Source organism: Heliangelus exortis, chromosome 18 (genome assembly GCF_036169615.1).
Source record: "Heliangelus exortis chromosome 18, bHelExo1.hap1, whole genome shotgun sequence".
Lineage (NCBI taxonomy): Eukaryota > Metazoa > Chordata > Aves > Apodiformes > Trochilidae > Heliangelus > Heliangelus exortis.
The window spans coordinates 13924240-13938474 of record NC_092439.1 but is presented as its reverse complement, the minus strand read 5'-3'; the positions used below and the strand labels follow the sequence as shown (position 1 = coordinate 13938474).

Here is a 14235-nt window from a genome sequence, read left to right as displayed (position 1 = left end):
CATCACACAAACTATGAATAAACTCTCTGCTCTTCCTGAGACTTTTTCTTAGTTCCTTTTCTGCAGAAGTGTTGTAGACACTTCAAGAAAGTGGCATTAGCTAGTAGAATATCCAAAAAACGTGACCAGAGACCTGACAGTCTTTTTGATCATGTTTAAATAGTTGAGCTGCATATTTTATACTGTTTACTGAGGTTTTTATAGATCAAAACCTGAATTTCCTTTTGAAAGGCATAAAACTGTTGAGAACTGTTCATCAAAACTGTTCATCACCAGATGCAAAAGTGTACAAGTGCCTTTGGCTTTTAGCATTCTCTGATTAATTGCCTTATTTAATCAACCCTCAAGCATGAGGACAGAATTTATATAAGTTCCTTAGTGGTGGGCATGCAGTCACTCATAAAGCTGGGTGGGTCCTTGATTTACTGAGTCTGTGCTGGATACTGGATACAGTTTAGTGTCAGAAACCACTGCATTTAGAGCAAACTTCAAGGAAAACACTTCCTTGAAGTTACATCGGTTTTATTACTGATTAATAAAGGCTTTCCTAATTTGATAGGAACAGTATTTCCACTAGATAGATATACACATGTAACTGTAATACAGGGGCCTACTATTTTGTTAGAAATTTATACTGTTCCCCACTGTATGACTGCAGTCATGGCATGTAGGTCAGCTCCAGGAATCACCTGCTGCCTTAAGACAAGCAGGCTCTCACTGAACAATGTAGCAGTGTTTAAAATACAAACGGATTTCAAGACTCTATAATGGCACCCTGGTGTTGAAAAAAAAATTCAGATGAATCACTATCTGAAAAGTTCCCACAAAACCTCTAAAAATTCTACTGCAAAATCCAGCTTCTTTTGTTCTCCAAAATAATAGTACATTTTTGTTTTGCAGAGAACTTGCTCTTTCTGAATGTTTGACTGCTGCTACCAGTTTGATTTACTGAGTGTGTTGCTCATTTAAAGCAATCAAAGCACAGGATTTCTTGTTCAGGCTTCAGTGTTCTAAAGTAAGTGTGTTTTGTTTAATTATTTTTTTAGGCATATCTTTTATGGTAACTCCTGCTTTAGATTTCATAAAGTGTCTCTGCTTGCTATGAAGTTAAAACCAGATAAAATATAGGACTTATGCTTCAAGCTCTTAATCCTCTTAGTGGTTATTAACATGACTCCAGTAGTTTCATTTTTCTGTTTGACTGGGAAGTCCAGAACTCCACACAGAATTTGAGATGGGGCCACTGAGTAGAGGGGAAGAATCATCCTAATGTGAATGTTCTGCCTTTGTCATAAGAGCACCTTGCTGGCTTGTGTGCAATTTCTTGGCAAAGTTGCTCTCCAAAAAAGTTGCTTTCCAGCCTGTCAGTTGTTTCCTTGCAGCATGTATGTTACCTCTCCCTAGGTGCAGGACTTTGCACTTTTCTTTGTTGAACTTACTAAGGTTTCAGCCTGCCTGTTTCTCCTGCTGGTCAAGGTCCATCTGGATGGCAGTAAAATCCTCTGGTTTATCAGCCACTACTCACAAGTTCAGTCCCTGTACTTGTAAATCCAACTGCAGTTTGGCTCCTCTTTTTTTTTGTTTGTTTGTTTGTTTGGGTTTTTTTGTTTGGTTGGTTTTTGTGTGTGTGTGTGTGGTTTTTTTGTTTGTTTGTTTTGTTTGGTTGTTTTTTCTCCTGGCTGCAACCTTTTAAATAGGTTTGACAGCTACTACTTTTAAATCAAAGATCTGGAAGGGTGTCAGATTGATAGACTGCAGAATGCAGACAGGTGGTGCATGGTACAAAGACAACTTGTAAAAATCTTGTTTGAATACTCAGACCTTTTACAGCTGCATGAGAAGAGATCCTGCTGCTTGATACAAAAATTTGATACTCTTTAGTTTGGAGAATTTTGTTTGCATGAGTTTTTGAACAGAGAAAACTCAAGCAACCTTGACTGTCTGCAGATTAACCACTTCTAGGATGGCTGTACAGATTGATGTTGCCTTTAAACTGTAGTTGGTGGCAAAGTGTGGAAGTAAACTTAATGTTCTTGGAAGTTATTTTAGGATGTTGACACTGGCTTTGTTATAATTTAATTTCAAGCACACTGTCTAGGCAAACTCAGCTGCTGTAGGATAGTCTGATTTACTCTGTGTAGGTGATGCTGATGCTTGGGCTGGCAGGAGCATCAGTAACAAATCTGAAGAGAAATTTGGAACAGATTTAAACACGTTTTATTTTTAAACACATTAAGTGATTTGTATAAAATGCTTTCATAATGAAAATTTCTGTAGGAACAGCTTAAACAGGTGAGTTCCTTGTCTCAGCACAAACACAGTGCAGATGTTTTAGCATTTTAATACTGTTTCTGATTTCCTTAAGTCTGTCCCCAGGCTCGTGGAATTCTGTGACCTACCCCAAAGTGTCAAAATATACTGATGTGCAAATGAAACTTTCTGGTTGCCTGTTTTCTTCCAAAAGCAGTAGCAAGCTTATCTCCTGAAGGGAGATCTGATGTGTGGACAGTAAAATACTGGATAAAACAACTTCAGTGTTTTCTTGGCATAAGAAACAGCATTCTTGTCGTGCTTGCTTGGAATTTAAGAGTTACTGTTGAATGTTTTAAGCAACCATACACAACAGGGAAAAAAGCTCTGGAGAATTCACAAGTTCTCTTTTAAGACTTCAGTGCTGAAACCTTCAGGAGGCAAGCTTGCTACAGCTTTTGGAAGAAAACAGACATCCAAAAAGTTTCATTTGCACGTTAATATATTTTGACACTTTGGGATAGATCACAAATGACCAGAAATGGAATTTCTGCTACACTTCCTTCCCCCCCCGTTTCCTCTTTAAAAGAAACTGGTTGGGGTTGGGGCAATTGCTTGGTTTCTTAAGACCTGAGTTCAAGCTGTCTACCTTTAAATGTAACTCTTAGTATAGTAATGAGTGTGTTTCCTAACTAAAATTGGATTTTGAGAACTTCCATATAGAATATAATTGTTTCTTTTCACCAGTCTCTGATGTTATTTGAAACCTGAGTGCTAAGCTAAATTTTGAAGCTGTAAGTCTGATAAAGGAGCAAAGAACTCCTCAAGGTCTGGCTTCTGGTTGTTGTGGGTTTTTTTTTTTTATTTCTAAGCTTGCTAGTAGGAATTTGGCAGGAGTCAGAAGGCACTATCTATGTGAAAAGATGCTTCTCAGTGGTGCCTTGCATCTCCATGAAGTTATGTGGGCTTCCAGGTGCTTCTGGGTTTAGAGCTGCCATCAAGATCCAGCATCTTTCAGCTCTTAGCACAGGGATGTGTAGTGCTGCAAATCTCCCACCATCTATGAACAGCTTGTGGTTTGGGTCCAGAGGTGTCTTTGTGGTCCCTGGCAGCATGAAACCTCTGTGGGTTGACACATAACAGTGTTCTCAGATAAACTTTTAGCAGTTTAGGTTTTCAAACAAACTGTCAACCTTTGATTGTCAAAGTAGAATCGGAGAGAATTGTTTTGTGAGCCTGAATACTGGCATTGTATGTCCTGCATATAAAAATTTGCCTATAAATCAATTTGAAAAATCTCTGAGGAGAGCCTCAAACCAAATTGTTGAGGTATTTTGCAAGTGAGACTTGTAGGCTTAAGTCTTTCATCGAGGTATGAGCTGTTCTGGGTGATGTGAATAAGGCTCTCCAGTTTTCCTCTGCATTTGTAAAATTGCTTCCTTTGCAGAAAAAGCAGCTGTAGCTATGAAGACTACATTTAAATATTGTCTCTTCCCAGTGGATGTCTGGACTCCTGCCAGAGGGGAATTACAGGGTTTTCTCTATGCCACAAGGAAAAGGAAATGGGGAAAAAACGGTTTGCACGAGCTGAGTGAGCAGTAGATGGAAAACAAGTGGCTGAGCTCTGAGATAAGAGGCCACATGGATATCCCCTCAAAGCAGAGCAATTGCTTTTTGTGAGGTAGAGCTGATGACTATTTTTTTTTTTTTTTTTTAGCACTTCCATTTTATTCACGTGAAGCTTATGGTATCTACAAAACCAGCTTCATACACAGTAGCACTTATAAAAATAACTGCTTCAGGAATTCATACCTGCAGTGTACTGGAATTCATTTAACTTTTGTATCATGGCTTGGTGCTTTTTAAATGCATGTGGTGATTCTTTCACTGTCTTTTAGAGGTATTGATGATTTAGATGAGGGGATTGAGTCCATCATCAGCAAATTCACAGATGACACCGAGCTGGGGGGAGTGTGGATCAGCTGGAAGGCAGGGGGGCTCTGCAGAGGGACCTGGACAGACTGGAGAGTTGGGCTGATCCCAAGGGGATGAGGTTCAACATTCCAAGTGCCGGGTCCTGCACTTTGGCCACAAGAACCCCATGGGGAGCTCCAGGCTGGGCACAGAGTGGCAGAAAGGGAGCTGGGAGTCTGGATTGCCAGGAAGCTGAAGAGGAGGCAGCAGTGTGCCCAGGTGGCCAAGAAGGCCAATGGCATCCTGGACTGGCTCAGGAACAGCGTGGCCAGCAGGTCCAGGGAAGGGATTCTGCCCCTGTGCTCAGCCCTGGGGAGGCCACAGCTTGAGTCCTGTGTCCAGTTCTGGGCCCCTCAGCTCAGGAAGGAGATTGAGGTGCTGGAGCAGGTCCAGAGAAGAGCAAGGAGGCTGGGAAGGGATCCAGCACAAGTCCTGTGAGGAAGGGCTGAGGGAGCTGGGGGTGTTGAGGCTGGAGAAGAGGAGGCTCAGGGGAGACCTCATCACTCTCTCCAACTCCCTGAAAGGAGGTTGGAGCCAGGGGGGGTTGGGCTCTGCTCCCAGGCAACTCTCAGCAAGACAAGAGGGCACAAGAGGTCTCAAGTTGTGCCAGGGGAGGTTTAGGTTGGACATTAGAAAGAATTTCTTTCTGGAGAGGGTGCTCAGCCATTGGAATGGGCTGCCCAGGGAAGGGGTGGATTCTCCATCCCTGGAGATATTTCCAAAGAGCCTGGATGTGGCACTCAGTGCCATGGGCTGGGAACCACGGGGGGAGTGGATCAAGGGTTGGACTTGGTGATCTCCAAGTCCAACACAGCCCATTCTATGATTCTATGTTATGTGCATCAGAGGGACATCACCAGCCACAGGTGACTTCTTTCATACCTGGAAAGATAGATGGAAGCATCCCACACATTTAATCTCTTGGAGCTTCCCATTTTCCAGGGATGGGGCTGTAGGAACATGGATGCAGTCTCTGGGTTGGAGGCTTCAGGCACAGCAGCACCAGGTTCACCAGAGCATTGGGTTTATCCGGGTGGAAGTCTTCTGTGTTCTGGTTTTTTGGCTTAAAAGAAGCATCCAATCTAGCAGCACTTTTTTATAATGAGGGCAAAACGTGGTCAGGCAGAGATAGGACAAGGGAAGACGAGAAACATCTGCAGCTGTTACATCATGTTTGAAGTCAAACCAGAAAAAATGCAAGGAACGGGCAACCTTGGCCTTTAATTCAAAAAGAAGCAACCAAGTGTTAAGGGCAAGCGTGTTAAGATACATTGTTTGTACCAGAGAACACCCGAAGGAATGGAAACAGTGATTTCACATTACTTCTAGAAATTATTGTGGGGTTTCTTTAGTGATTTCACATTACTTCTAGAAATTATTGGGGTTTTGTGGTGCTTTGTGGTTGGTTTGGGGATGGTTAGTTCTTGGTTTTTTGGGGGTGGTTTGTTTTTTTGTTTTGGGTTTTTTTGGGGGGTTTTTTGGGGGGGGTTTGGTGTTTTTTTGGGGCTTTTTTGGGGGGGGTTGGGTTTTTTTGGGGGGGGGGTTTGGGTTTTTTTGGGGTTTTTTTTTGGGGTGTTTTTTTTTGTTTTTTTTGTTTTTGTTTTTTTTTTTTTTTTTTTTTTTTTGGTCTGTTTTTTCCATTTGAGTCAGACTGGTCGGGGCTGCCGTGAAGGTCAGGAGCTGTTCGTGTCTGGGTGTTGGGAAGTTTTGTTGGGATACCGGGATCGCGTTGCGGAGGTGCCGCCCGGCGCATGCGCCCTGGCCGTGCCCTTTCCCCCAGTTCGGTGCCGGTCACGTGGCAGCAGAGGAATGCGGGGGAGGGAGGGGAGGTGCGGGGCTGCGGGGCGGGGTTGGGCTCTGAGGGGTGTGCGGAGATGGGGTTGGGCCAGAATCACAGAATGGGCTGGGTGGGAAGGGAGCTCAGAGCTCACCAAGTCCAACCCTTGCTCCACTCCCCCCGTGGTTCCCAGCCCATGGCACTGAGTGCCACATCCAGGCTCTTTGGAAATATCTCCAGGGATGGAGAATCCACCCCTTCCCTGGGCAGCCCATTCCAATGGCTGATCACCCTCTCCAGAAAGAAATTCCTTCTAATGTCCAACCTAAACCTCCCCTGGCACAACTTGAGACCTCTTGTGCCCTCTTGTCTTGCTGAGAGTTGCCTGGGAGCAGAGCCCAACCCCCCCCTGGCTCCAACCTCCTTTCAGGGAGTTGGAGAGAGTGATGAGGTCTGCCCTGAGCCTCCTCTTCTCCAGCCTCAACACCCCCAGCTCCCTCAGCCCTTCCTCACAGGACTTGTGCTGGATCCCTTCCCAGCCTTCTTGCTCTTCTCTGGACCTGCTCCAGCACCTCAATCTCCTTCCTGAGCTGAGGGGCCCAGAACTGGACACAGGACTCAAGCTGTGGCCTCCCCAGGGCTGAGCACACCAGGCCGCAGCTGGGGGTCGGGTCAGGGTAACGCGGTGCTAGGGCCGGGCTGCTCCTGGTTCATTCTTGCTGGATTAATATTCCTGTATTTGGGGTAAAAAAGAGTTTTCGTGTACTGTTTAGTGAACACGCTGAGTTTTAATTCATTAAAATGCTGGGTTGTCTGTTTGCTATAAATGCTGTTCATAAATGCATGTGCAGGGAAAGGGAATGGTTCCTGAAGCTGTTTCTGTTCCGTCGGGAGTGTGGCTGGAAATTCCCAGGCTGGGGAGTCACAAGGGAGTCAAAGGGTGGTAGGAACCCGTTGATCTGGTATTTAGGGCACTGGCATTCCAGAATACAAAATTCCATGAGTGAGCTGGCCCTTCTTGGGATAAATTTAGGTGCCTGATTCTCCCGATGGGAATATGGCTGTTGCTGTTGTCTTTTAATTTTTTTTTTCATCCCATCCTTAAGAGCACCACTAAATAGATGGGTGGATTTTGGTCTCGGTGTTGAACTGGTGATTCCCAATTTAAATGCACAGCTAGCTTGGGCTTCCTGAGACTTGTCTGGCAAGGCATTTATGGACAAGCAGTTGTTAGTGATGGATCACTAAGTGCTACAAGCTGCATTGTGACTGGGGCATGCAGGGCTTGTCTTAGAGGGACTGAAACTGGTGTTCAAAGCTGCTTTGGTCTTTCTGTCATCCTGATCAGACACTGTACATTTACAGCTCAAATTGCAAACTCCCTGTATGACACTGAGCTTTAGGTACCCTTCTGGAACCCCAGCAATCTGTTCTCCCAGGAGTCAGCCTCTAAAACTTGAGCAGTGCTGGTGTCTGTAGGAGATGTGTGAATTACCATCAGTAATTACCATTACTGCAAGCAGTCACTGCTTACTGGTTACAGCTTTACTAGATGCTGTGTGACAACACTTCACCTTGTTCATAGAATCACAGAATGGGCTGGGTTGGAAGGGACCTCAGAGCTCACCAAGTCCAACCCTTGCTCCACTCCCCCCGTGGTTCCCAGCCCATGGCACTGAGTGCCACATCCAGGCTCTTTTGAAATATCTCCAGGGATGGAGAATCCACCCCTTCCCTGGGCAGCCCATTCCAATGGCTGATCACCCTCTCCAGAAAGAAATTCTTTCTGATGTCCAACCTAAACCTCCCCTGGCACAACTTGAGACCTCTTGTGCCCTCATGCATCTCAGCCTAAGCCTCCTTCTCCTTCCACATTCTGTATTTATTTCTGAAGCCTACTATTACTCCAGTATTCCCAGTGTTTCTCTCCCTGTCTACTTGCACAGCTACTCACACACCTTCTTTGACTTCTACATAGTAATTTTTACATAGTCCTATTTAGAGACTAGAAGAGCATCACTACACTCTTTATAAACTGCTTTTGAAGTGCCCAAGCAACCTGCATGCAGTTCAGTTTGATTTGAATAGGCTGCAGCCTCAGAGTTCAGACAATATGTACATAAACAGAATCACAGTTACATTTTTATTTTAAATTCTGGTGGCTTTTGTTTGATCCTGTTATGGCTGCCTATTAGAGAATCAGAGAATGGCTTGGGTTGGAAGGGACCTTAAAGATCATGAAGATCCAACCCCCTGCATGGGCTTTTTTTCTATATTGGCACTGATGTGGATATTTGGTTGGGTAGTTAATGTGAGTGGTAGTTTAGTTGATTTTCTCTGAATTTTAGGTTTGTTTATGTGAAGGTAAGTTTCACAAATCACAAGGCAGTTGTGATTTGATTCCCCCATATCACTATAGCTGTGATTTTGCACTTGTCAGTCAAAAATCAGAGCTACAGGGTCTTTAGTGTCTTACTGCTGTAGCTAAGCAGCTGAAATTAAGATACAAAAAAAAATTCAGAGGAAGGGCAGAATCATCTTTATTTTCATTTTTTAGATCTCTTGTCATTACAGAATGAGATGTAATGTACCTGTGGTAAGATTTTTCTAAATATTATGACTGTAATTTTCTGCTCTGCTCTGCATCTTATATACTGCATGTATGCACAGTACTCAGCTTCCTGCAGTTCTGCCTGAAAGCCTCAGTTATGTGAGACTGTTTGGATTCAATTTTCAGTTGTTGTGGTTAGAAGAGGTGGCCTAATTAGCAGTGGCCTCTCACACTGAAGTACAAGTGTAGTCTGTAAGGAAGAGACAAGTATATTTGGCATATTTTGCAATATTTTCTAACCTTACGGGGTAGAAGGTATCTTCCTAGAAATGGACTAGCTCCTAGCTCCTTTGAACAAAAAAAAAAAATTTTTTTTAACTTTTACTTGTTGACAGACCTCTCTGAAGATGGCAGAAGCTCATCAAGCAGTAGCTTTCCAATTTACAGTAACTCCAGATGGGATTGACCTGCGTATGAGCCATGAAGCTCTCAGACAAATTTACCTATCTGGTGTCCATTCGTGGAAGAAAAAGTTCATCAGATTCAAGGTATTTTAAATTAGTCAAGTCCACCAAACTTGGCAGTTATTTAATGACTTACTGATTTATTGAAGTTTTGTTTGGGAAAAACTTAATTTTTTTTTTTTGCCTTGATGGCAAATGAAGTTCTTGATGTGAAAGGTGTGTGGGTTTTAGTGATACTGGGGAAGGTTGGCACTGGTAATGCTGCAAAGGCTGAAAGGTTGCATCCTTTTAATTTATTCTGTGGAAGCAAGATGAAACATAAAACTTAACAATAGCTTTAATTTACTTCATTATGTAATTATGTCATGTATCATAACTTAAGAAATATAACTAGTTGTGATTTTTAGTGTTAAATCACCTAGAGGGACAAGGCTCCACTCTTGGTTTTATGTATTCTTTGCCAAAATTACATTTTTAGATCCAGGAGAATATTTGCTGCTTTTAAACTTACCTGAACATGTATCTTGTAGAAGATTTGTTAGGTAGTAATGTTTTCCTTATCAGGTGTTGATACAGATTGTTGTGATATATATATATATATACCAGGACAGTTGATGGGTTCATAAATTATGTGTCTCTTTTTATTAGCAGAAAACTAGATAAGCTACAGGCTGTCTTCAACATCTCTTTCAAAAACATATTTTTAACAGCAGGCAATAAATCTCATGAAGCTATGAGAGGATCTGTTTATATAAAATATAATAATAATTACATATTATAATAATTACATATTATAATAATTATATATTATAATAATTATAATAAAGTAATAATTGTATTAAAATAATATATAAAGTATATAATAATTATAATAAAATATATTAAAAAAACTTGATTTCAGTTTCAAGTGGCTTTTTCAGGAGACTGTTTTTGTCTTGTGTTCTTTATGGGGGCCTAACTCAGTGTAAGTAAGAAGTGTTGAAGTGTCATTTATTCCAACATTTTTTGCTAATATCAGTGTTTTTAGTAAGACTTGCAGACAGCTAAGTGTTGTCTACAAAAGAACTTAAAAGTTCCTTTTAATTCTTTATATCATTGTGACACTTTCTTTAGCAGTCAGACTACACGAAATCCAATCCCTATTCTTGATTTAAGCATACATAAGAAAATACTGGATAATCTTAATTAAATGACTTAAATGTATTGATTTTTATTTCTTTCCATGGTAATATGAAGCCAGGCACTTTGGTATGAAAAAAATTATGTGAAGGCTTTTCTTTACAGAATGGAATTATCACTGGCGTTTATCCTGCTAGCCCCTCCAGCTGGCTTATTGTAGTTGTGGGTGTGATGTCAACAATGTATGCCAAAATTGATCCTTCTTTAGGACTAATAGCTAAAATCAACCGCACACTTGATACAACGTAAGTAGACTGAAAAGTTACTGTACCTCTAAAGAAAATCAGTTTTCTTTGTAGCTATCCTTAAAGCCAAGCCTGTGTCTCAGTTTTCAAGCAGTGTGTTCCTGGCAGAGGCAGCCACCAGATGTAGGAGGGCACGGAGTAGCTTGGTTGTTATTCCAGCATTACTGTAGTGATTTCTGAGTTTTTGGGAAGCACATTTAGCACCCTCTGTGGACTTTGATCTTGCTGCATGAGAGGGTGTTTGGGAGCTTTATAAAAAAGGGCTAACTGGTGTTGTTCAATATCTTCATCAACGACTTGGATGAGGGTATAGAATGTACCCTCAGCAAGTTTGCTGATGACACTAAGCTGGGAGGAGTGGCTGACACACCAGAAGGCTGTGCTGCCATTCAGAGAGACTTAGACAGGCTGGAGAGTTGGGCAGGGAGAAACATGATGAAATTCAACAAGGGGAAGTGTAGAGTTTTGCATTTGGGGAAGAACAACACGATGTCCCAGTATAGGTTGGGGGCTGAGCTGCTGGAGAGCAGTGTAGGTGAAAGAGACCTGGGGGTCCTGGTAGACAAGAAGATGCCCATGAGCCAGCAATGTGCCCTTGTGGCCAAGAAGGCCAATGGCATCCTGGGGTGCATTAGAAAGGGGGTGGTTAGTAGGTCAAGAGAGGTTCTCCTCCCCCTCTATTCTGCATTGGTGAGGCCACACCTGGAGTATTGTGTCCAGTTCTGGGCCCCTCAGTTCAAGAAGGACAGGGAAGTGCTTGAAAGAGTCCAGCGCAGAGCTACTGAGATGATTAAGGGAGTGGAACATCTCCCTTATGAGGAAAGGCTGAGGGAGCTGGGTCTCTTTAGTTTGGAGAAAAGGAGACTGAGGGGTGACCTCATCAGTGTTTTCAAATATGTAAGGGGTGAGTGTCAGGGAGATGGAGTTAGGCTTTTCTCAGTGGTGACCAGTGATAGGACAAGGGGTAATGGGTGTAAATTGGAGCATAGGAGGTTCAAGTTGAATATCAGAAGAAATTTTTTTACTGTAAGGGTGACAGAGCCCTGGAACAGGCTGCCCAGGGGGGTTGTGGAGTCTCCTTCACTGGAGACATTCAGAACCCACCTGGACACGTTCCTAGGGGATGTACTCTAGGGGGCCCTGCTCTGGCAGGGGGGGTTGGACTAGATGATCTTTCGAGGTCCCTTCCAACCCCTAGGATTCTATGATTCTATGAACCAGGCATATGAAGGGTGTGTAGTGTCTGCCTGTAGTACTGTTAGAATTAGGTTTTCAGTGTTAGGTTCTCTTTAAAACTTAAACTGACCTGACCTGACCCATGCTGGCTTTTGTTTTAAATAGTGGCTATATGTCAAACCAAACCCAGAACATTGTGAGTGGGATACTTTTTGGCACAGGGCTTTGGGTTGCCCTCATTGTCACCATGCGCTACTCTCTTAAAATGCTGCTCTCCTACCACGGTTGGATTTTCACTGAACATGGCAAAGTTTCTGCAGGCACCAAGATTTGGATGGTAAGTACACATTGTCTTCCTGTTTCATCCTCTGCTGGATCTTTATTTGAAGGCCTAAAAGAAAGTTTTTAGTAAAAATACCTAACAGCCTCCCATCCCAAGGCAGAGGAAACACAAGTAAGGAAAGACCTACAAAATTCTGTCATCCTTCTGGTGCTTTAATTAAACTATTCAGGATGGCCTTGTAGAAGGAAGAGTAAACACTTTAAGAATAATTTCTGAGTTTACCAATGCCTTGGGACTGACTGACTCAAATACTTTTTCTCTAAGTGCAAGTACAGCTTAAAACTTGTGCTGCAGCACCGATGAGTCTTGTCCTTCCCAGAAAGTGCTGCTTTGATTCTTTGTTGAAATGTTAGACTTTCTAGTCATCCATTCTAAAATTAATCTTATGCTTGAAGAAAGCAATACTGAGTGTCCTTTCAGTTGATGTAGTGTATATCTTCAAACTGAATGCAGAAAAAGTATAAGGTAGGTAGCTTGTTATGCAGTTTTCTCCTAAGGATGACAGTGACTTCTACTGTTTATTATTATGGTGCTCTGGAAAAGGATCCTTAAAGGATAAGTATAAAGAGAGGAAATGGACATACAGGTTCTCCAAGAGATGAAGTGGATTTTTGTTAATTGGACTTGGTTGTTTCAGTTCACTTTTGCCAATAGCTTAAGTGCTATGAAACTTAAAATCTGCAGCCTCAGGTTAGGTGATGTGTGCTGGACTAACAGCATCATGATTTATTATGAAATCTGTTCAAGAACAGGTATCCAAAGTGGTACACTAAAACAGAATTTCATGCTCATCTGTTACAAATGAAATTTCTGATTGATAGTTTCTCCTGGAAGTGGTATCAGGAGCCTCATGACTCGAATTTGTACAGTACAGGCTTTGAATGGTAAGGCTTTCTGTCAATTTCTTGAAGCTGTTGCTGTCTGGGTTTTCAGCATGTCCTACCAGATAGATATTTTAAAGCTGGTGATATTGCCTTATCAACCTTAAACAGTATGAACTGTAATGCTACTGACCATGCTTTGTTGTGTATTGTGTTGATAAATTTTTGTCTCTTCTGTGTGTTGCATCTGTTTTTGTTCTCTTTTATATTTTGGTGTGCATTTTACCTGTTTTAAAATAGAGAACACTCTAAAGGTGTGTGCCCAACAATGTCACATCTATACTTAATGGGAAGCTCCATGTTAGTACCTTGTTCTTCCTTTAGCTAGTCCCAGCAAAAGAATGATTTCCCTACTAAAACAGTACCAACTACCTTAGCTTTCTCAATTTTGTTATCCTTTAATATTCTGTAATATTCTGGGTGAGTTTTTCTGTTGGTTATGGTTTTTTTCATAGCATGAAAATTGGCATGAAAAATGCTATAATGAATATACTGTCTTCTGGTCAAATAGTCATGCAGATCAAAAATCTGAGCTCTGATTTCAGTCATGGCACAGAATGATTTTCAGGCTGATTGAAGTCTGGTGCCATTTTTAATTAATAGATTTAATCTTCAAAAGTCAAGTTTCCTGCTCTAGGATTAGAGGAAAAATCCAGGTATTAGTTGTAGTCTTTAAAAAAACTCCACTAAATCCAGTGCATGCCAGAATGAGATTATTCACTGTCTGCATGTTAAATCAGAGGTCCTTGCCTGTCACTTTAATGGTCTCAAACAGCTACAAATTTTCTACTACAAGTTTACTTACAAGTTTACTTAAGAGATGAATACTATGAAATGTCTTTGCTGTTTCTGCCAGTTGAACAGGTACTCTCTGAGGTAATTTCAGCCTTTCCTGGCTTAGAGTTCTGGAATAAAATTGTCTCCGAGCATGGAATTCTTATGAAAAGCTGAGGATTTTTTCTCACTTGTTTTCAAATTTATCCTGTCATGACCCACAACTGGATTTCATGGCTCTGATCATGGTGGGGCATCCATGTCCATCTGACAGCTCTGGTACATGCTGTGTGGCACAGCAGATTGGACCAAGACTGGACTTTGACAGTAAAGGTTCCCCTGGATTGTTGGTGTAATACTTGACCTTATTTTCCTGCTGAAATAGGGTGGTAAGGTCAAAACCCTTTCATGTGTAGCTTAGAAGCTGCATGGCCTTGACTTTCAGCCTGGTGAGTGTCACGTTTGAGAAGTAGTTGTAGACAAATGCTGCTTCTGTCTCCAGTCTCCCATGGAAAACAGGGAATCCTGCATTATCTGAAGGGAAGATGGGAATTGTCACCTCTGGATTTTTTGGTTTTGTTGTTTGTTTGGGGTTTTTTGGTTAACACAAGCACTGGGTAT

General features: G+C 42.0%; 1 protein-coding gene across 5 annotated transcripts in view; it reads left to right on the top strand.

Annotated features, from left to right (window-relative positions):
• The window catches only part of CPT1A (carnitine palmitoyltransferase 1A), a 42046-nt gene that overhangs the window by 6565 nt on the left and 21246 nt on the right, over positions 1-14235 (top strand). For 4 of the 5 annotated variants that reach the window (XM_071761585.1, XM_071761586.1, XM_071761587.1 and 1 more), the window contains 4 exons: positions 901-1015; positions 8948-9100; positions 10301-10440; positions 11782-11953. In XM_071761585.1, coding sequence (XP_071617686.1) covers positions 8960-9100; positions 10301-10440; positions 11782-11953 — 453 coding nt within the window. In that variant the 5' untranslated portion in view covers positions 901-1015; positions 8948-8959. The remainder of the gene's footprint in view (positions 1-900; positions 1016-8947; positions 9101-10300; positions 10441-11781; positions 11954-14235) is intronic. The other variant, XM_071761589.1, reaches the window with a different exon arrangement.